The sequence below is a fragment of the Amphiura filiformis genome, chromosome 2, assembly GCF_039555335.1.
Source record: "Amphiura filiformis chromosome 2, Afil_fr2py, whole genome shotgun sequence".
Classification (NCBI taxonomy): domain Eukaryota; kingdom Metazoa; phylum Echinodermata; class Ophiuroidea; order Amphilepidida; family Amphiuridae; genus Amphiura; species Amphiura filiformis.
In genome coordinates, this window is record NC_092629.1 from 84,910,770 (window position 1) to 84,932,913 (window position 22,144).

Below are 22,144 nucleotides of genomic sequence, written 5' to 3' on the forward strand. Positions count from 1 at the left end.
TTTTAAATTAGCAATTCTAAGTTTCCTTACATTGACCTATACACAAAAGGAATATATTCATGCGTCATTATTTTTGCGGTAGCAGCTTTGAACGCAAAAAGTGCGAAAATAAAAGTAGCGCAAAAATTTCCACTTTTACAGTAACTTACTGTTGTCCATGTTATGTATCAATAACAAATTAACATTCAAGCATCCAGTAGAAATTTTGAAAATATTTTGTAACATTGATTAATTTTGAAACATTTTATTCCTTCTTACTACAGATGTTTGATCAAATAGCAGAGGCTGAAATAGTCCTTCGCAACACGGGAAAAGTAGGCTTTGATTTCAATGCCATCAACATGGATCCTAGCAATGGAAAGCGCCCTCTACCAGGCATACCTGTCATGATACCGCATGCTGGACACATTGAGGCGCATAGTGAGCTCAGATTGCAGGTCAAGTTCTTGCCAGGGATACCTACAAAATTCCACAAAAGCTTTGAGGTAATTTGTAACTGTTTTGAATATGTTACAATTAAACTAGACAACGTAAACAAAATCCTGGCTGGCACACAACCAACTGAGCCGTTACAATTCATGGGTTCATACCATTAAATCCACCTGTGAAGCTGTTTCCGGCAAAAGTTTATCACACCTATAATAGTCCCAACTTTGCAAAATTGTGCAAATTGGTACAATATTAACAATTTTAATGTTGAAAATTGTGTTTTACTAGAACTTGTGAATGTGATCTCTACAACTTTGAAAAAAAAAAAAAGCGAAAATGTGAGTTATGTTTACGATTATGTGCGCATGAACACAGGAAGTCAAAGCGTGGTTAGCAGTGGGATGTAAACTCAGTAAAATCTAGCCTTTTTATATGGCGCTAATTTTCTCAAAAAGTAGACCTAAAATGTGGAGTCATTTTCAGATATGTTATGCAGAATTTTGTTCTGATTAAGATGATATCAAATATATATTTCAAATTTGGAGGTAACTTGACTTATGGCCTAAAATGTGACCCCTATTTTGCACGTGAAGTCTATGGAAAACTATTTTGTGGTCTGTACCCTCAATAGTTTCATAAAATCTGCAAAAATTCAGAGAAACAATCAGCATCTACATAACTTAAAAACGATCAATATTTTTCTATATCTAGATCCAAGTTGCTCACTTTGAGCCTGACTCCATCAACATCTGCGGCGAGGGCGTGTTTCCACGCATCTCGCTGGATCTCCCCAGGTTTGTTGATCCAGAAGGCAATTACTCTTCCCTACTCAAAGAATCCAAAGAAAACCTGGGACGTGATGTGAAGAAATCCAGCAAGCAGGGGTCAAGTACCAGAGAAGGGTCACCATCACCATCTCCGACGCCTAGGGATCCTACCCATGAGGATGCTAAGTTTATAACGTCTATACAGGTATGTAGAGGTGGTTTGTTTGTGGTAAAAAAAAGTTGCTTTAATCACAGACAGAGATAAACTCGGATTGTTGCATCTGATGAGACAAAATTTGAAGCACTGCGCAGATCAGCAACCAATCACGCTGTGCCTCTGCCCTGACGTGAGACACAACATTTCGAAGTTATCTCTGCCAGCGATTATAAGTGAACTGAACTGATAAAGGCCAGGGTATTATAGTAGTTCGATCTCTTTGCGGGCGATTTTCCATTGCATTTTCAGTTCTACCTTGATTTTCTAGGTTAGATTTTAGGATTAGCATTAGGGTTATTATGATCTTTACATGAAAGACTGTAAAAATAGGCTGTATGTGCTTAGCAGTTTTGTCTGTTGCACTTCATGGAACAATCAACCTTCATTGACGGGTCTTTAGTCTGTAGGTGTCTGTGACCATGCTTGGCAAATACTTCAGATTTATCAACCCACAATGTGGAATATATAGTATCAATACTTTCGGCCAGTAGTCTCAAATTAGGCATGTTATGCATTAATGTTCCATCATTTCATGTATATTTTGCACAATGTTTATTTTTGCGATAGCTGTTTGGATTTTAATCCCAAAGGTACAATATTGACCCATTATCCTTTTATTCTCATATTACAGAGTGAGTTCCCATCTGAACTGGAACTCCAAATGGAAATAGAACGCCTGGTGGTGAAGGAATTTGCCGAGGATCAGCAACAGCAGCTGTTGTCAGCTAAGAACCAGACCAATGTGCAGGTACAATCGCTGATATCCAATCAGACAGCTAGGAGTCAGGCAGGAGGAAAGCACACAGGATTTGTATCTAGAATGAGGACATCAATAGGGGTTAAGAAGAGCACTAAACCTAAGTGAGTAGTTTTGATATAATTGGATTTAAACTTCTCAACACGCAACATGATTGATTACCAGTGAAAAAAAACTAAAAAAGGGATTCAAACCCTGGACCTTCGGTTTTCCGGTCCGATGCTTGACCGACTAAGCTAATGAGTCCGCTGGGGAAGAGCACAAGATTTTTATTAATCTATAGGTATTCAGTGCAATCTTGATCCTTTTAACATCCTCTCATCCATGAAACATAGAAATAATACTGTATTATAAACAATCTGCAAAAATAAATGGTAAATGTGATGCCTGATTGTGAATCAAACGGAACTTAACACTAGTTTCAGAAGCTTGCTCCACATTGTCCGTTGTGCAAAAATATATGCAATTTAAGGAGTAGAGTCATGTGTTTTTGAGTTATGGCTAGCAGCCCTACAGAAAGGTTCCAGCCCATCTATAGTCTTTTATTTTTAATATAATGATCGTGAAAATATGTTAAGTTCAGTTCTAGTTACATGTTTTTGGAAGAGAGCAGCTATTCACATCTTTTAGCTGGCTGTAAGTTGCACACTGTTGTCCTCATTTGTTTACACATATTTGTATCTTGCATTTATATCCTAAAGAACCTACTAAATCAACATGTTTTTTTTTTTTCTATTTCAGGGCTCGCCTTCCAGACTACAGCCTTGATTTTGGCTATGTCGCCCTCGGCACTGTCCGCACCCACATCATCCGTGCAACAAACACTGGCTTCTTCCCGGTCTCATTTGCAGTTGACCGGACCGGGCTATCTGGTTCTGGCTTCAATGTAGAGTTGGACAAAGTGAGACATTTACCCGGTTGGCCGGAACATGAGACGGTTGACTTCCGGGTCAGTTTTGACCCACGGGGCAAATCTTGAACTGGGAGATACACAAGCACTAATCCCCATCAATGTAAGTAATAGTGATAGCATTTAATTTGGTTTAATTAAGTTTTGAGATATTTTCTTAAAATATCAAGAGCTATATTAAGAACCAATGAACCAATACTCGGCTTGTTTGTATTCACTTTAATACATTAGTCATGCTGAATCCAATTAGGGTCATGAAAATTTTCAATTCTGAAATTTTTGAATCTTTAAAGAAAATTGTAAACTTGTCGTCTGCAGTCGACACCCGTGTGGAGAGGTGTAAGTCCTGGAAACAATTTGAAAAGTTATGTCTATCTCAGCTCAGTAGCTATCTGTCAAATTTATAACAGGACATGCACACGCAATGGGGTCAGTCCATGTCAATTCAACAGATGGCTCCCGCACTACCCTCTCAGAATTTCTTTAAATTTCTTTACAGCATACGTAATATTGCGCAATTTCAGTGACGCGGCAATTCAACACGCATGTGCACAATGCATTTTTTTTTCATTTTTATGACATTGACTACCAAATTGATTTATATAGCCATTTTCAAGTCTCTAGCTAATACAATTTAGCAAATTAGACCCTTTAAAACATCCATTAATTTCAAAAGTCAGATTTGATGGTAAAAATAGTTTTGAACCCCAAGTTTTGATCGGCCACCACGGAAAAACGATAAGGGCTAGGGATCTAAAAGTTGGCTATAGGTATAACATATAAGTGAAATTGAAAGAAATTCTGAGACGGTAGTGTGGGAAACTTCTGAAAAATCTGTTGAATTGACATGGAATGACCCAATGGCATTAATTTTTAACAAAGTAATTTGAAAATAAAACATAAAGAACTTAAACATATTATATTAAGTGCTAAATTTTTTGAATTCAGGCCCAAGAAATTAATGAGGGTCCATTGATTTTCAGACCTAATGTTGGTTTTATTCCTAACACAGGAAAAGGGTTAGGTTTAGTTATAGGTTGGGGATAATGGTAGCATTAGGGTTAGGGTGTACCATGAATACAGCAATAACAACAAGTAGTTTTCTTTCTTTTTATTTTCACATTGTTTTTTATTCATTTATGTGTTTCAGATAATCAACGGTCCTCTAGCACATCTCCGTCTACGTGCCAATGTGACTATGCCGGGTATGCACATCTCCACTGACTCATTAGACTTTGGCTCCGTCCAGTGCGGTCAGTGTAAGGTGGTCACTGTCCAGCTGCATAACAACCAACACGTCAAGTGTGAGTGGACATCACTGCCCACTGACAAGGAGAGGAAACAGGTGAGGCTTTGTTTGATTTAATGGTCACCTAGGCCAAGGACATGATGTAGTAAATTCCCAGAGAGATATTAAGCAGCAGGATTCATTTGAGCTATTCCAGTTGAAATCCCTACACCGTATGGAAGATATTACCGTAATCTCTGACACAAGGGGTGTAGATTTAAAATAGAGTCAGCCATTCAAGTAACCCTGTTTGAAATTCACACTCCCTGTGTGGGAGATTAAAATCATGTCTTCCATAGGGGGTGTATGGATTTTAACTGGAATAGCTCATTGGTTCCTCATATATGAGTGTATTGTAATTTTTTATAGTATTATCGATTTGGACTTAGCTCATACTTTCTGGATTTGATGTAATTTTTCTATCTGATTGTTATATCAAATCTTTAAATAGATTTTGGCTGTTGCTGAAAACACAAAAGCCAGATAAGCTAAATTATAAATCAGACATTGATAATGATATAGCAGAACTTTGACATATGTATGAGCAAAAATGACACAACATGCCATCGTTGTTGTATCTTAATTCCCTCCTTCAAAGAAGCACAGCGTATTACTTGCTCACACGTTGCAGCTCTCCGACACCTCAATCTACTCTTCCAGCATATCAAAAAATAAATCATATAAAAGTTCACAGTTCATAACTGGTCAACACACTAAATTATCTGGTGAAAATATATCTGGTATCTAGTGTAAACTTAAATGGTAGCATTCTATTTTTTTTAAATGAGTCAATATAGAGATGTCCCTGTGAGTACGTAATGAGAGGAGACACTCTTGACTAAAATTTCGAATTGGATGCTGACATTTTTGTGACTCAAAATGCAAATTAGTGTTCAAATGTGGCAAGTAAACTCCACCCAACCTTAGAAAGAGACAGAATAATTAACATTTTGTTATATTTGGTAAAATTTTAGGATTGCAACGCTTGGATTCTTTGTTTTGTTCTTCTTCGTAAATGTATACAATTACAGAGTTATTTCATTAGTTATTTTATTAGAGTTATATTTCATTAGCTTTTTGATCTCAAATCCAAATTGCCTGTTCTGATTATTATTTTCAATGTTTCAAACCTCTCCAATAAACAGGAAATGATGAAACTTCTTCAGGTATAGTATGACATAGTGGGTTGCTGTGCCGTAGAGATAAAGGTGTTATCGACTGTTGTGTGTGTCGTATTATTGTTGACATGACCCTAAATCCGACATGTTAAAATAAACTGTCCCTTTTCGACACTTTAAGACACATATCAAAAGGAAAAAAATGAAATTTCCGTGCTATTTTGTCCAAATAAGCATACTGTACGATCATGTTTTCATCGGAAAGTCGAAAATTACCTCCCTAAGTTGACCCAAACCCAGAAGTAGAACAAACCAGGAAGTATGTTTACACCTGAAGTCGGCATGATTTTAAGCTTATCTGTCGACTTATCTATCAGCATTTTAGATCTCATTACGAGTGTCAACATGTGTTGATTGTCGTATTTTTTTCCCGACAAAGTGTTGAATTTGAAACCATGTGTCGATAACACCTCTATGTAGAGATAATCACAATAGCTTCACTCATGTGAAAGTTAAACCAACACAACATAGAATGTCTACTTCCATAGTTGACACTGATAGCACATTTGCATACTTTTTATCAAAATAAGTTACAAATGTACAACATTTAACTTATTAATGATTTTTATATTTAAATTCAATACATAGGGTTGATGTGACATTTTCACTGTGTGTATGTAGGGTGTTTTTTATCACATTTGTTTTGAATACACATACCATTTTACTTAGCGCATTTTACTTAGGTTTGAAGTAGACTGAATCCTTGATCATCTAACAACTGATATTGGGCTATTACAGCTGCTGAAATCCATACACCCCACATCGAAGACATGACCTTAATCGCCCATACAGGGAGTGTGAATTTCAAATGGGGTTACCAGAATGGGTGAAACCATTTAGAAGATTAAGGTCATGTCTTCCATAGGGTGTGTATGGATTTCATCTGGATTAGCCCAAACGAGAAAATATTTGCTTGTGACTTTGGTCACAAAACATAGCGCTACTTCCAATGCAATGTGTCTTCTTATGCCATGTTACAAGGATCATGCGCTGAATGTTCTAAAAATATGTATGATCATTTCAGATGTTGTCAGAAGGTTAATTTGGAAGGAGTCAGTTCCCCAGATTCTAGTGGTTTAGCCTGACACAAACACATAAGTTTCTGCCATCAACCCAAAACTTAGATGATCGAGGCATCAGGTTTTAACATATACCTTTCCAAATCCTAGCATTTACCAATGTTATTCATTGACATGTGTATGCCTATCATATCCAGGGATCTTACTGGCTCCCAACAGTTGGGCTGATATAGGACTCAAAAACACACATGAAAACAAAATCCCTGCTCATAAAACATGTTATTATACACTTTATAAAAGTTGTACTACACTAGCTTCCAGAGAAAAATGAGTCACTCTTGCTCTGATTGATGCACAAGCCCTGTTAATGAGCAACATATGTGGCACTAGTGCTTAAGTGCCCCTTTTGACCGATAATAATGCCAAGCAAAGCTAATTGATGCATAATCGGTCAATCAGATTACCTGTATGTTGTTATAATTGTGTGACGATTGATTTAGCCAATTGGAACCACACTTACGCTGTGTACGCACTCAAAAGGTAAACATATGTCGCTCTTCTCTGCTAGCAAGTGTAGTGTCATTACATTATAGAGGCCGTCGGCGTGACGTCATATGCCGCCATCTTGTGGGTACACGCTGAGATGGTCGTTCGATCTCATGCGTGAACAGCAAAATCACTGCGTCGATGCGTGAAAACAGCTGCGTGGCAAGCTGCGCCCTGCGCGCAGTGTCTGGCGCATGAACACGCGTATCATTTGTACCCACAAGATGGCGAAAGGCTGACGGCCTCTATTGCTGAACAGGTTCATTCAATTAAGTCATACATTCATTGTAGAAGGTTTGTTGTCAAATAGGTTAGTTCCATTGAAGTTCTCATCAGTGAAAGATGTTTATCATTGTTAGTACCAGAACATGAAGTGATGCTGGTAATACAAAAAATCACTGATTCTAACTGACTATAAAAATTTATTAAACTGATTGATAACTGGCAATTTGAAGACCTACTTTATCACACAGTGTACACTGCATTCAATATTTTGCGCCAAGTAATTGCTACATGGTAAACGACTGGTACGAATAATCATTGAACGCATTGTCACCAATGTGTGATTGTTGTGGTGCTTTTGTTCACACACACAACAGTTTTCTGAATTAACTGCTGAAAAGATTTTTGATCAACTGCTAGAAAAGGTCTTTTGTTCCAATTTATGGTAACAGAATATTTCACATGGTCAATATAGGTCAATTTCATCACCTATTTCAAAAAACCCGCAAACAAGTTTCTCGAAGATGTACATTGGCGTAACCAGCGGTGGGGCACAGTGCCACATCGGTAAAACTGTTTAAGGAAAATCAGGATGGAATTTTTGTTGTTGTTAAATCAGCCTTTTTTGGATGCTATTCCCATCTAATAGGGACCAATCCCAAAATTACCCCCTTGTTACTCATTTGCTTTTGTAAAATAGTTTTGTGACTTGATAACAAAATAACAATTTGAAAGTCCTTTTCATTGAAATCTGGATTTTGTGTAATATTGCCACTTGAAGCCTTAAGTTTTGCCACTTAAAAGAGCAACGTCACTTCATTATGGGCATTTGCAGTGATCTTTGTCTGTTTGACTTGTAGTTTAGGCATGTTGCCGAGGACTGCTAGTTTTTCGTTTGATTGATCATTTCACACTTCACGAACACACCTGCAACATACACCCACCCACAAAATACACACCCACCCCTGTGTAACTACTGTTAAATGTGGACAGCAAACACCCCTAAACATTTTCACTATTCAACTGTGGACACATGTTTTCACTGTCCAAGTGCGGATTGACCATACACTGACATACACGGTTGATATTTATGATGTGTTTTTAATACAAAAATGTTTTCGATCTAGTAACACTGTCCAGACACTGTGGACATCCTCGGATCTTGTGCATCCACTGTTACATAAAGAGTAATTAGGTTATTTCAGTTGAAATCCATATGCCCTTTATAAAAGACATGATCTTAATATCGCTCACAGGGAGTCCGAGGTAATCACATTTGAAATTCACACCCCCTTTGTGGGAGATTAAAGTCATGTCTTCCATAGGGGTGTAGGGATTTCAGCTGAAATAGCCCATTTGTCCTGGTTTGCCTGTGTTTACAAACACACACCCACCCCTACACACTTAATTTAAGTAATATTTTTGAAGATTTTCTCTTTACTTTACACCTGATTACAAGTCTAATTACAGCACAAAAAAACCTCTGCAGCCCATTTCAACAAGTCAATGTATTTTCTTCATCACAGATCGACAAACACATGCCTCTGCATCTACGTAGGAAGATCAAACCGGACAAACCCCGGCCTCGTAACTTTGAGATGATGCCTCCAGCCGGTATGCTTTTACCCGGACAGAGGATTAATGTACAGATTAAGTTCATGCCAACAGAAGAGGTGAGTTGGGAACCATTGGGAAATATTTATGCATCAGATGAAATCTTGGACATATCAAGGCTTTCAGATACTATTAAAAAGATCATAACAGGCCTGGGAGTTTAGAGTATCTTTTGTAGGGCTGTACCTTAGTTTGTCATGGCAATAGCTAGCTGGGATGATAATATTTCTTAAATAACAGTGATTATAAAACATTACTAGCTTTACATTAAAATTACATACTTTTAAGAATTTCCAGTGCTTTGTGTTTTGATCTACCCACAGACCAATCTACCAATCTCTGCTTTTATTTGAAAATAGTACTGTTTAATTATGCACTAAAGGGATCTTTTATGGAGTCGGCGTACTTCATTTGAAAATAGCACTGCTTTGTTATGCATTAAAGGGTTCCTTTATGGAATCGCAGTGTACTTTTGAAAATACTACTGTTTTATTATGCGTAAGAGGGTTTTGTCAAGGAGTCTCAGCCCAGAGTCTCAGCGTATTTCAGTTTGCCAAACCTACTGATATGCCGGTATTATTTTCTTCTTTCAGAAACTTTACTCAGACCGTGTGACAATTCGCCTGGCTCAGAGCAGCCAACGTTTATTACTGATGGTGAACGGCATTGGTCAAGAACCACGGCTGGAATTGAAACAATCTCTTATGGAATTTGGACCCATATTGCCTCATAGTCCTGGTGATGAGGTTGATGTGATAGTGAGAAACCCATGCCAGTTTCCTATTGAGTTTTATTCATTAGAATTTGATCCTCAATATCTAGAAGAAGAAAAGGTAAAATGACATTGTGTTGGAATTTGTAATCTTTATCATTTAGATGAAGCCTAATCCTGCACTCTAAATTGAATTTTTATATTTGAAATTTTACCTGGGAATGGGGTAGTATGTGAGCTCTTTATTAGGAGTATTAACCTATCTATAATCCAGGGATGTCAGACTTCTGGAAACCTAAGGAATTCTGAAAATGGGGTCATAAAAGAAAAACGTTCTGGAAATTTAAAAAAGTACTCTTTATTTTACGTTTACGTTTCCCGAAAGCAAGATATAAATTTCAGCATAAAAAGAGCAAACACATTTTTAAATGGCGATACCCCTTAAATCCCTGACACAGCATGTTTCCCCAGACGAGCCCCCATTAATGCTGAATGCTGCACTCAAGCACTCAGCCTCATGACAAAGGGCTAGGCTGATTTTCAGGAAATGGATCTTTTACTCACTTACCTCCCAGATATCTAAGTAGCATATAAGCTATGTAACTGCTTTTAAGCTATTCCTACCTCCTAAAGTTCATTACTTCCGTGGTCTGTGCTGTGTGCCGAGCATACACAAGCATAAACACAGAAGTGATAAACAATCACGGTGATTGGCTGATCAACTGTCTTGACAACAAGATGGTTGACCCATTGGTCACCAGTGCACCCAGACCACAGAAGTACTAAAAAATTACTTTATTCAATATAATAATTCAATTGACATTCAGTCTGACGTTACCTTATTACAGATGCTAAGAATGATGAAGGGTTATGATGACCATGGCACCATCCTCCTGCCTCCCCGCAATCCTAGTGATAAGCTACCAGCGGAAATCTTGGAATATTACGAGGAGCAGAAGAAGAAATTGGAAGAGGAAGAGAGAGCTAGGAAGGAGGCAGCTGCTGCTGAACTAGCTGCCCAGCAAGCTGCAGAAGGTATTTTATTTGGTTTGATTATTTGAATTGCTTGATAATAGCAATCCTGGATAACCCAAGAAAGCCTCAAAAAAGCCTCCAAAGAATGACTTGTTTTCATTTGGGTCCATGACCAACAGCACCCGTATGGATTGGGACTGTCCAGGGTAAACACCCGACTCTTTTTGAAACTGACTGTGAGATACATATACAGGAATGACTCTGTACACAAGACTGACATATGTGATGCGATCAAGCAAAATCAATCGGAACTCGGCAATAATAAAATTTTCAGTTTCTTATAGGATAGTAAAAACCATTTACAAAGCTGGATTTTGCAGAAAACCGCATTGAAATCGAACAACCAGTTCCAAAGATATGAGCAATTAAAGAGTTTCCAAAACAAGAGGAAACAAAAGGAAATACTTCCTTTGTTTGGCTTTATCTCAAAATCAATATTTCCGAGTTCTGACTGATTTTGCTTGATCGCATCACATATTAACATCCCCTCCAAAGGACAGTGTATAACTGTCATGGCTCATTTCAGTGCTGGGGAGAAGCTGTAAATCACATAAGTCAGTGATTTCACATGCTCCTTACTTCAAGGTTACATGATGGGTAAATTAGTCCGGTGAAAGTTTCAAATCTTATGCAGTCTGTGCTTTCTAATGCTGAAATACTACATCGCTGGGCGATAGCAATTGGTTTTTAGCCAGTGAGATAGAGCGCTTTTTGTTGCTTTGGGTTGAGCGTGTTACCTTATCGGTCAAATACCAAAGGCTTGTCGCTCAGCCACGGAGTATAAATTCAGATTTATTTTGAGAAAAGCTGGTACTTTGATGACTTAATTCTCATTGGTGAATTTTTGTAACCTTAATTCTCATTGGTGAATTTTTGTAACCTTATCCCTTGTTGAGGTCTTGTTTTGCATGAACAGATAAATAAAATAATTTTGCATTTTTGTCACCTAGGTGGGGGAGACGATGATGATGAAGACGGTGCAGCGCCCTCGGAGGAAGCTGGTAGCGTGCGAGGTGGTGGGAGCATACCCGCTGCAGCCTCTAGCACCCAGCAAGTGACAATCACACAAGACGTGGAAGGAAAGGATAAGAAAGGAGGAGATAAACAAAGTGAAAAGATGGAGAAAACTGAAACGGAGGAAAAGGATGATGAAGATGACGAGGAGAAAGGTAACTTGGCTATTCCAGTTGAAATCCATACACCCCCTATGGAAGACATGACCTTAATCTCCCACAGAGGGGGTGTAGATTTCAAATGGACTCGCCCTTTTAGGTAATCCCATTTGAAATTTACACTCCCTGGGTGGAAGATTAAGGTCATGTGTCTCCGTATGGGGTGTATGGATTTTAACTGGAATAGCCCATGATTTTGCAGGTTTGGGAAAAGGTTAATGCATTGCGTGACGGCCATTAGACTTCAACAGTCTTGGAGTTATGAGACATTTTTTTTCCAAAATGTCAAGAGGAATCTCAAGAACCACTGAACCAATACTGGGCTTGTTTGTACTCATTTCAATGCATTTTTCATGCTGATTCCAAATATGGTCGTGAACGTGTACAATTACGATATTATTGAAATTTAGAACTTGTCTGCAGTTTTCAACACCTATGTGGGGAGGATTAAAGAAAACCAACAACATGATTTCACATGTATTGACGAAACTTGACATAATATAAAATTCAGGTTACTTTTGTTTTAGTAAAATTTTATTCAAAATTATCATTTATGAGAGGTGCCATGATTCTTCAGGATTTTTCCTGTTTTCAGGATTTTTTGCGGCCAAAATTTCTGCAGTTTTATTGATTTTCAGCCCGTTTTGGGGTATTTTAGCCCAATTTCACACTGTTTTTCAGGATTTTTTGCGGTCAAAATGTCTGCAGTTTAATTGATTTTCAGCCGTTTTGGGGTATTTTAGCCCAATTTCACACTGTTTTTCAGGATATTTTGCGGCCAAAATTTCTGCAGTTTTATTGATTTTCAGGCAGGCTATAAGTTTTGATGTTTTAGGAATAAAATATAGCTTTCTGGAGTTAAAACATGGACCCAAAACATAATAATTCATTATGTGAGTTGTTGTTAACTTTATTTATATACAGTTATGAAATAATATACCTACAGTAGGTATGTGGTACAAATTGCAATGACATTCAAATATTATATGTAAGTGACATCGAAATACAATGGATAATAAAAATGATGGTGAATAAACAATGATAATAATAAATCATTATAACAAAATATAAAATAAAATTTACAAAAGATAACAAGAAACCAGGGAAGTTATCTTACCCTTCCCAAAATCCTTTGCAACATTATACATCCCCTCATTTCATCATATGACACTCCCATTGCTTTGTACAGGTTACCTTTTTTCATTTTGAGAATAGACTGACTAAACATGGGTAGATAGTCAAAAAATGAACATATTTTGCAAGATCTGGATGTGCTCTGTTCATTAAGGCATATTTCATCACTATTGACCCATCTTGCACTACATAGCAAAATTGAAATGGAAGAAATGCATTATGGGAAGTGTTAGATATCTTCTCTGGCAAGAAATAATCAGATTAAAACTAAGCTATAATTATAAAACAATTAAAGTACATTTATAAAGATATATACAATTATTTGTTCCATATGTTTGTCTTTCATGTCATAAAGTGAACCAATACTTTTCACATCAACATTTAACAAGTTCCTGAATAATTGAACCAGTGTAAGAAATTTTTGGCAAAAAAATCTTTTCTACAGACTGTGAAAAAGCTGATCATTAATTGTGCACATTTTAAGCTGATTTTTGAAATGTAGAACTTAATTACTTCTAATTGGGATAAATAGATTTTTATCTCAAACTTCTTGTAAAACCATGATGCACATACAATATTTTGATCTTCAATTAATTTGACTATAAATTATGTTTGAGATTGGAATTGCAGCTTTAGATAATATTACAGCCTAAAAATTGAATTTCTAATGGAGTATATAAAAATAAAACAAGGTTCGTCTGTTTATTTTGTTCTTAAATACACTTGATTAAATCCTGGTTTCACAAAAACCTATTGTATGCGGCACAACCAGTAAAAATATCTGCAAATTCTACAGCAAAAATATACTTACAATTCACGTTATGACATGGAATTTGGTGTAATATTTAAAACAAACTATATCAAATGCAAAATTTCTGCAAAATGTATAAAAATAAAGTGCCCATTTGATTTGAATCAAAGTTTTATTTGCATAATTGATCTGCGTGTGTTATGCTTATATTTGCTGGAGTGCAAGCGCTGGTCAAAAAATTGATAGTGTGGATAATGACCAGTGGGAGTGGCTAAAATTTTCCTGGATGGGAAGTGAGCTCAAGTCCCCATAGATAAAAAAATCAATGAAGTAAATAGTATTGTAGCCAATTGTAATACTGAATCCCAATATCACGATTATGAGTACTTTTTAAAGTCTTTTACCACACTTTGAACGCATGGACTTGTTGTCATTTCAGTCCCATTAAGTTTGTAGAGACAATTTTCAACACTGACACCAAAGCTACACCTTAGGCGCACAATTGGGCTTCTTGTAATCACTTGCCGCTACTCAAAAATGCATGATGCTACTTGCCTGGTATCAGGCACCTTTTTTTTAAGCTTAAAATTGGGCTATTGGAGAATCCTTTACCGTGGCCTGGCGAGCCATTGTGCCACACCTTGGCGCTGAAAAGTTTTGGCAACACTGTTTTTCAATGGAATACAAGCTAGATGTGGTCCAAAAGTGGGACAAGTGACTACTTCTTTATATAATTACTACACCTTGAATGGACTTCCTTTCATTTGAATCCCATTGATATTAATATGTAGTAATGATACGCCACTGTATGGCATATAGGGAATTGTATATGTGCCATTATTGTAGTCATGTGCATGCAGTGTCTTTCCACCTTGTGTACCTATTACACTGATGTTGCCAATTGTCATATTATGGCCATTGACATCCACAAGTTGAACTTGGCTTTTTTTTTGAAATGTTTATGAGGTAGTCCTAAACTAATTGTACATTGCTGTGGGTCAACCTGGGTATTGAATGGACTTCCTTTCATTTCAGTACCACTTATCTTAACATGTAGTGGTTGTGAGTTCCCATATGGGTCATACTCAATTGTATATGTGCCATCATTGTTGTCCTGTACATGCAGTGAGTCTCCATTTTGTGTAGCTTCTACCTTGGCATTGCCAGTGGTCATAGTATGGCCATTGACATCTACAGTTTGAACTATGACTTTCTTTTTGCAACATCCACTTGGCAGTCCTAATTGAATGGTGATTCCAAATATGGTCGTGAACGTGTACAATTACGATATTATTGAAATTTAGAACTTGTCTGCAGTTTTCAACACCTATGTGGGGAGGATTAAAGAAAACCAACAACATGATTTCACATGTATTGACTGAAACTTGACATAATATAAAATTCAGGTTACTTTTGTTTTAGTAAAATTTTATTCAAAATTATCATTTATGAGAGGTGCCATGATTCTTCAGGATTTTTCCTGTTTTCAGGATTTTTTGCGGCCAAAATTTCTGCAGTTTTATTGATTTTCAGCCCGTTTTGGGGTATTTTAGCCCAATATCACACTGTTTTTCAGGATTTTTTGCGGTCAAAATGTGTGCAGTTTAATTGATTTTCAGCCGTTTTGGGGTATTTTAGCCCAATTTCACACTGTTTTTCAGGATATTTTGCGGCCAAAATTTCTGCAGTTTTATTGATTTTCAGGCAGGCTATAAGTTTTGATGTTTTAGGAATAAAATATAGCTTTCTGGAGTTAAAACATGGACCCAAAAACATAATAATTCATTATGTGAGTTGTTGTTAACTTTATTTATATACAGTTATGAAATAATATACCTACAGTAGGTATGTGGTACAAATTGCAATGACATTCAAATATTATATGTAAGTGACATCGAAATACAATGGATAATAAAAATGATGGTGAATAAACAATGATAATAATAAATCATTATAACAAAATATAAAATAAAATTTACAAAAGATAACAAGAAACCAGGGAAGTTATCTTACCCTTCCCAAAATCCTTTGCAACATTATACATCCCCTCATTTCATCATATGACACTCCCATTGCTTTGTACAGGTTACCTTTTTTCATTTTGAGAATAGACTGACTAAACATGGGTAGATAGTCAAAAAATGAACATATTTTGCAAGATCTGGATGTGCTCTGTTCATTAAGGCATATTTCATCACTATTGACCCATCTTGCACTACATAGCAAAATTGAAATGGAAGAAATGCATTATGGGAAGTGTTAGATATCTTCTGGCAAGAAATAATCAGATTAAAACTAAGCTATAATTATAAAACAATTAAAGTACATTTATAAAGATATATACAATTATTTGTTCCATATGTTTGTCTTTCATGTCATAAAGTGAACCAATACTTTTCACATCAACATTTAACAAGTTCCTGAATAATTGAACCAGTGTAAGAAATTTTTGGCAAAAAAATCTTTTCTACAGACTGTGAAAAAGCTGATCATTAATTGTGCACATTTTAAGCTGATTTTTGAAATGTAGAACTTAATTACTTCTAATTGGGATAAATAGATTTTATCTCAAACTTCTTGTAAAACCATGATGCACATACAATATTTTGATCTTCAATTAATTTGACTATAAATTATGTTTGAGATTGGAATTGCAGCTTTAGATAATATTACAGCCTAAAAATTGAATTTCTAATGGAGTATATAAAAAATAAAACAAGGTTCGTCTGTTTATTTTGTTCTTAAATACACTTGATTAAATCCTGGTTTCACAAAAACCTATTGTATGCGGCACAACCAGTAAAAATATCTGCAAATTCTACAGCAAAAATATACTTACAATTCACGTTATGACATGGAATTTGGTGTAATATTTAAAACAAACTATATCAAATGCAAAATTTCTGCAAAATGTATAAAAATAAAGTGCCCATTTGATTTGAATCAAAGTTTTATTTGCATAATTGACTGCGGTGTTATGCTTATATTTGCTGGAGTGCAAGCGCTGGTCAAAAAATTGATAGTGTGGATAATGACCAGTGGGAGTGGCTAAAATTTTCCTGGATGGGAAGTGAGCTCAAGTCCCCATAGATAAAAATCAATGAAGTAAATAGTATTGTAGCCAATTGTAATACTGAATCCCAATATCACGATTATGAGTACTTTTTAAAGTCTTTTACCACACTTTGAACGCATGGACTTGTTGTCATTTCAGTCCCATTAAGTTTGTAGAGACAATTTTCAACACTGACACCAAAGCTACACCTTAGGCGCACAATTGGGCTTCTTGTAATCACTTGCCGCTACTCAAAAATGCATGATGCTACTTGCCTGGTATCAGGCACCTTTTTTTTAAGCTTAAAAATTGGGCTATTGGAGAATCCTTTACCGTGGCCTGGCGAGCCATTGTGCCACACCTTGGCGCTGAAAAGTTTTGGCAACACTGTTTTTCAATGGAATACAAGCTAGATGTGGTCCAAAAAGTGGGACAAGTGACTACTTCTTTATATAATTACTACACCTTGAATGGACTTCCTTTCATTTGAATCCCATTGATATTAATATGTAGTAATGATACGCCACTGTATGGCATATAGGGAATTGTATATGTGCCATTATTGTAGTCATGTGCATGCAGTGTCTTTCCACCTTGTGTACCTATTACACTGATGTTGCCAATTGTCATATTATGGCCATTGACATCCACAAGTTGAACTTCGGCTTTTTTTTTGAAATGTTTATGAGGTAGTCCTAAACTAATTGTACATTGCTGTGGGTCAACCTGGGTATTGAATGGACTTCCTTTCATTTCAGTACCACTTATCTTAACATGTAGTGGTTGTGAGTTCCCATATGGGTCATACTCAATTGTATATGTGCCATCATTGTTGTCCTGTACATGCAGTGAGTCTCCATTTTGTGTAGCTTCTACCTTGGCATTGCCAGTGGTCATAGTATGGCCATTGACATCTACAGTTTGAACTATGACTTTCTTTTTGCAACATCCACTTGGCAGTCCTAATTGAATGGTACATTTCTGTGGGTCAGTACTACTGAACGGACTTCCTTTCATTTCAGTCTCATTTATCTTAACATGTAATAAGCCCCGATATGGGTCATACTCAATTGCATATGTGCCATCATTGTTGTTCTGTACATTAAGTGAGTCTCGACCTTGTGTGGCTTCAACCTTGGCTTTGCCAATGGTTATCTTATGGCCATTGACATCTACAGTTTGAACTATGACTTTCTTTTTGCGATATTCACTTGGCAGTTCTAACTGAATGGTACATTGCAATGGGTCAACCTGTGATTTCCAACTGATATCACACAAATCCTGCAGCGATTCTTGAATCTGTGCCATGGCTGTATGATGCTTTGCAGTGAAATCAAAGTCTGTCTCATCTGATGCTGAATCAGGTAACTTTGCTGTTTCTAGTTCATTCAGTCTTTCCATGATTTGGTTATGTGATGTTAAGAGCTGCATGGGATGACTCATATCACATGATTGATTAGCAACCTCACAGGCACTGGTCATTTGGGCAGTGAGAGAGTTTATGGATTCAGTGCGTGAAGTCAACTTGTTGATCTCCATTTCATACACATTTTGCAAGTGTCTTTGAGCTTTCTTAAAATTAGCATCAATTTGGTTATGCAATTTCTGAGTAATCTCTTGCATTTCTTTTTCTTTCTTTTTGAAGTTTGTGGTGTGAGTTACCTTTAGTACTTCAGCTGCCAATCCTTTGCATGTTAATGTCCGGTTTCTCTCATTTATTCTCTCTGAGGAAAGCTGCATATCAGCAACTATTTGTTCAATTGCTGCTGATAGCTCAATAAGGTCATGACGCCGATGGTTAAGATGACCGCATATTGCACAAACTGGAACTTTGCAGTCTTTACAATACATAGCTATATCTTGTTTTGGATGTTTTGTACAATGCTGCTGCTGTTGCAACATGGGATTGCATTTCTTGGCTTGTAGTTCCTCAATAGTCACAAGCTGATGAAGTCGCAGGGGGAGCACATTTCTTGATGATTATCAGTACATCGTTGGCACTGAAAAGAGCCACAGTCATGGCAAAACCTTACAGCTGGATCATCTCTCTCACAATTTCCACACAATAATGTGTGATCAAAGAAGTTATGGTACTCTTTCAAGTTTTCCACAATGAAGTTATTCTGCAGGTTGTCCATGGTCCCTGATGGTAAGGTGATTCGTTTGCGACATTTTGGACAGTCAAACTGTGACCTCTTACCAGCAATGCTTTGTAAACAAGATTTGCAGTAGGTATGTAGACACGGCAAACATTTGGCCTGATGTTCTTCATTGTCATATGACTCAGCACAAATGGAACAAGTTAAAAACTCATCTTTGAATTCTTCCTTCTTGTTGCCTGGTAACAAAGCAGCAGCCATATTGAATGGTCAGATTAGTATATATGCTTTACATTATTACACCATTTTGTGTTTAAAACAGTTGTATTTGCAACACATATAGTTCGATACAGCTACGGTAGGGAGTGGTACTATGTTACTTCCTTGTGTGTATAAGCGGTACAAGTTTTACGCTACATTTTATTTTCATCATATTCATGCTTTCTTCAATGTGAAAAGTTGTTGATGTGTAAATGTATGTGAAACAGAACCATTTACCTAATTAATAAATTATTTACACCTTGCGATTACTAAACAAGCACATAAGTGAAAGTGGTTTAAAATAGTTTCAGTGTGAAAAATTGCACCAACAAAATGACTAGTTTCATAGTATTCTATCAAGTGGAACAAAATTGAGTGCATTAAATTTTGGCTATTCCAGTTGAATCCCATACACCCCCTGTGGAAGACATAACCTTAATCTTCCACAGAGGGAGTGTGAATTTCAAATAGGATTGCCTGAATGGGTGATTCTATTTGATATCTACACCCCTTGTGTGGGAGATTAAAGGTCATGTGTTCCATAGGGGGGTGTATGGATTTTAACTGGAATAGCCCAATGGACAGGCTTGCATGATATTCTTGTTAAACAGGTGGTGCAACCAACAGATTAGGCTAATAAAAGTTGGACGTAATAATAATATTTTACGCTGCATTATTTTTTCACCGTTTCAATGTTTCCTTAAACCCTTTGAATATATAAATACAGGAGAAATTGTTGATATGTATATAAGTGTAAAACAAAACCAGTTACCTTAATGATATTAACACTTTACTGCAGGAATTTATTAAACAAGCAGAAAAATTGTTTAAAATTTGATTCAATTCGAAAAAATTTGCACTTGCCAAAATGACTAGTTTCAAAGGATTCAATCAAATGTAACATAAAGGAGTGCATTAAACTTGACATGTACCGTATTCATTCCAATAAGCGCCCAGAGCGCTTAACAAAGTCATTTTGGGTGGGTACCTATTTTATACCTGGTTTACGTAAGTTTTTCGTAAGGGGCGTTCATTAGAGACAAATTTACATATGTTATAAAAGGGCTCTGAGATGTTCTAATAGCTTTTCTGATGCAGAAAATGTATTGCAAGTTTACACAGAATTGTAGCTCCTCCAGCTTTTTCACTGTATCAATGTCTCTCTGTCACCTCAACATTTATGGTATCCTTTAGCAAATTGAAAATACCATGGGTGGGCGCTTATTGGGGCATGGGTGCTTATTGGAATGAATACGGTGCTATAACTAATAAGGAACAGGTTGAATTTGTGTGTGTATGTTAAGTTTTAATAATAGTTTGAAAGTGTTCATTCAAGGGTAACATAAAGGAGTGCATTATACTTACCATGCTTTAACTAAGGGACAGGTAGAATACATGATTTTTTTTTTGTGTGTGTGTGTTTGTCTGGTGTGTGTGGGTGTGTTGAATGATATCGTTCCTTTTATTGAGGAAATTGAACAGTCAGTTTCATACTTTTACTTTTTTTGCTAGGCATGGGCTGGGACAATTAACCTGTTAGATGTCATTATTTTTCACTTTTTTGTTGTGCCACCTGCTTGTTGGCCCATTTTGATGTTGTTTTGTTAACTGCAGAATGTAAAATAAAAATAAATATAAATTAATAAGTATGCCCTTATCTAGCATTTTTAGTGAAACAAACCCCATTTAGGTGATGAAACCCCAGTTTTATGGGCGGACAGACTTTTCAAGTAGGGGTGATTCTTATGGGATTTTTAAAAAAAATATTTTTTTCATCTAAAATTACCCTATCAAAACATTTTTAAAATGTTTGCAAAATAATTGCAAAGATATTTTGAAAATGTTTTGAGTTTTGTTCAAACACTTTCAAGTAAAAAAAAAGCAATCAATTTTGGCCTTCTAAAAACGGCTAATTTTAAAAGAAGGAAAAAAAATCACTCGAAATGCAAAATCTGGGTGAGATTTTTTTTGGTCACCTTAGATCTTAATTTCTTGGTCATTCTGAAGTTCTATCTCACTATAATAAATCATACAGTAATGTTACCATTGCCATTTAGGTGCTAACCTAGGGGTGTACCACCACCCCATTAATAGCATTAACTACGTTTCAAGATGTCTCACCACCTGGAAAAAAAATACAGAAAAAAAGAAATCATTTCATAATTATTTTTTCTAGAGATGTCAGTTTTTGGAAATTTTGCTTAACTTGTCCAGTACAAAATGTATAAAAATATGGACATTTTCTGTCATAACTCTTTTACTGAATTTTCCAACAGACAAGAAAGACAGTTCCAGTAGTATTGGTGTTGGTCAACTCCTTGAAATCACCCCAGTGTCTGCAGCTATTTAATGACATCTTGGTATAGACTTACGTTTTGAAGGCAAATCAGCTATGCAGAGGAGGGGTGTAGCTCTGTTCTTTTACTATATACTTATTTCTTTTACCTATATCTATTTTCTTCTTGCAGACAAAAAAGACAGTTCCAGTAGTATTGGTGTTGGTGAACTGCTTGAAATCACTACAGTGTCTGCAGCTATTGCTAGACATCTTGGTATAGACCTGACTATAGAAGGCAAGTCAGCTATGCGGAGGAGGGGTGTAGCTCTGGTCTTTTACTATATGCTTATTTCTTTTACCTATTTTCTTCTTGCAGACAAGAAAGACAGTTCCAGTAGTATTGGTGTTGGTGAACTGCTTGAAATCACTCCAGTGTCTGCAGCCATTGCACGACATCTTGGTATAGACCTGACTATAGAAGGCAAATCGGCTATGCGGAGGAGGGGTGTAGCTCTGGTTGTACACGGTGCACCATTTTCAGGTAGGTGGATATTGCGAGAGAGAGAGAGAGACAATTAATGGACCTTATTTTATATCCTACTAGTGGCGCAGTGCTATATCTTAATTTTGTTTGATACTAGCCAGTTTGGCGAGCAATTCTCGAATGTTACTGGCCCTACTGCAAATTAATGGCCCAATA

General features: G+C 36.5%; 2 protein-coding genes across 2 annotated transcripts in view; one reads left to right on the plus strand and one right to left on the minus strand.

Annotated features, from left to right (window-relative positions):
- LOC140144203 (hydrocephalus-inducing protein homolog) overlaps positions 1 to 22,144 on the plus strand; it is a 189,746-nt gene that overhangs the window by 56,797 nt on the left and 110,805 nt on the right. Inside the window, 12 exon segments of the mRNA XM_072166023.1 lie at positions 264 to 485; positions 1,141 to 1,401; positions 2,045 to 2,200; positions 2,258 to 2,274; positions 2,912 to 3,133; positions 3,135 to 3,183; positions 4,231 to 4,425; positions 8,860 to 9,006; positions 9,541 to 9,780; positions 10,508 to 10,694; positions 11,645 to 11,863; positions 21,635 to 21,985. Of these exon segments, the coding sequence (XP_072022124.1) occupies positions 264 to 485; positions 1,141 to 1,401; positions 2,045 to 2,200; positions 2,258 to 2,274; positions 2,912 to 3,133; positions 3,135 to 3,183; positions 4,231 to 4,425; positions 8,860 to 9,006; positions 9,541 to 9,780; positions 10,508 to 10,694; positions 11,645 to 11,863; positions 21,635 to 21,985 (2,266 nt within the window).
- LOC140146736 (E3 ubiquitin-protein ligase TRIM45-like) lies at positions 16,455 to 19,275 on the minus strand. Its single transcript, XM_072168612.1, has one exon. It carries the CDS (start codon positions 18,706 to 18,708, stop codon positions 17,266 to 17,268), a length of 1,443 nt encoding a protein of 480 aa, XP_072024713.1. The 5' UTR covers positions 18,709 to 19,275; the 3' UTR covers positions 16,455 to 17,265.

What these genes read in the sequence shown, in the direction of transcription:
- LOC140146736 (XM_072168612.1), bottom strand. Translation starts at nt 18,708, where the DNA reads ATGTTGCAACAGCAGCAGCATTGTACAAAACATCCAAAACAAGATATA.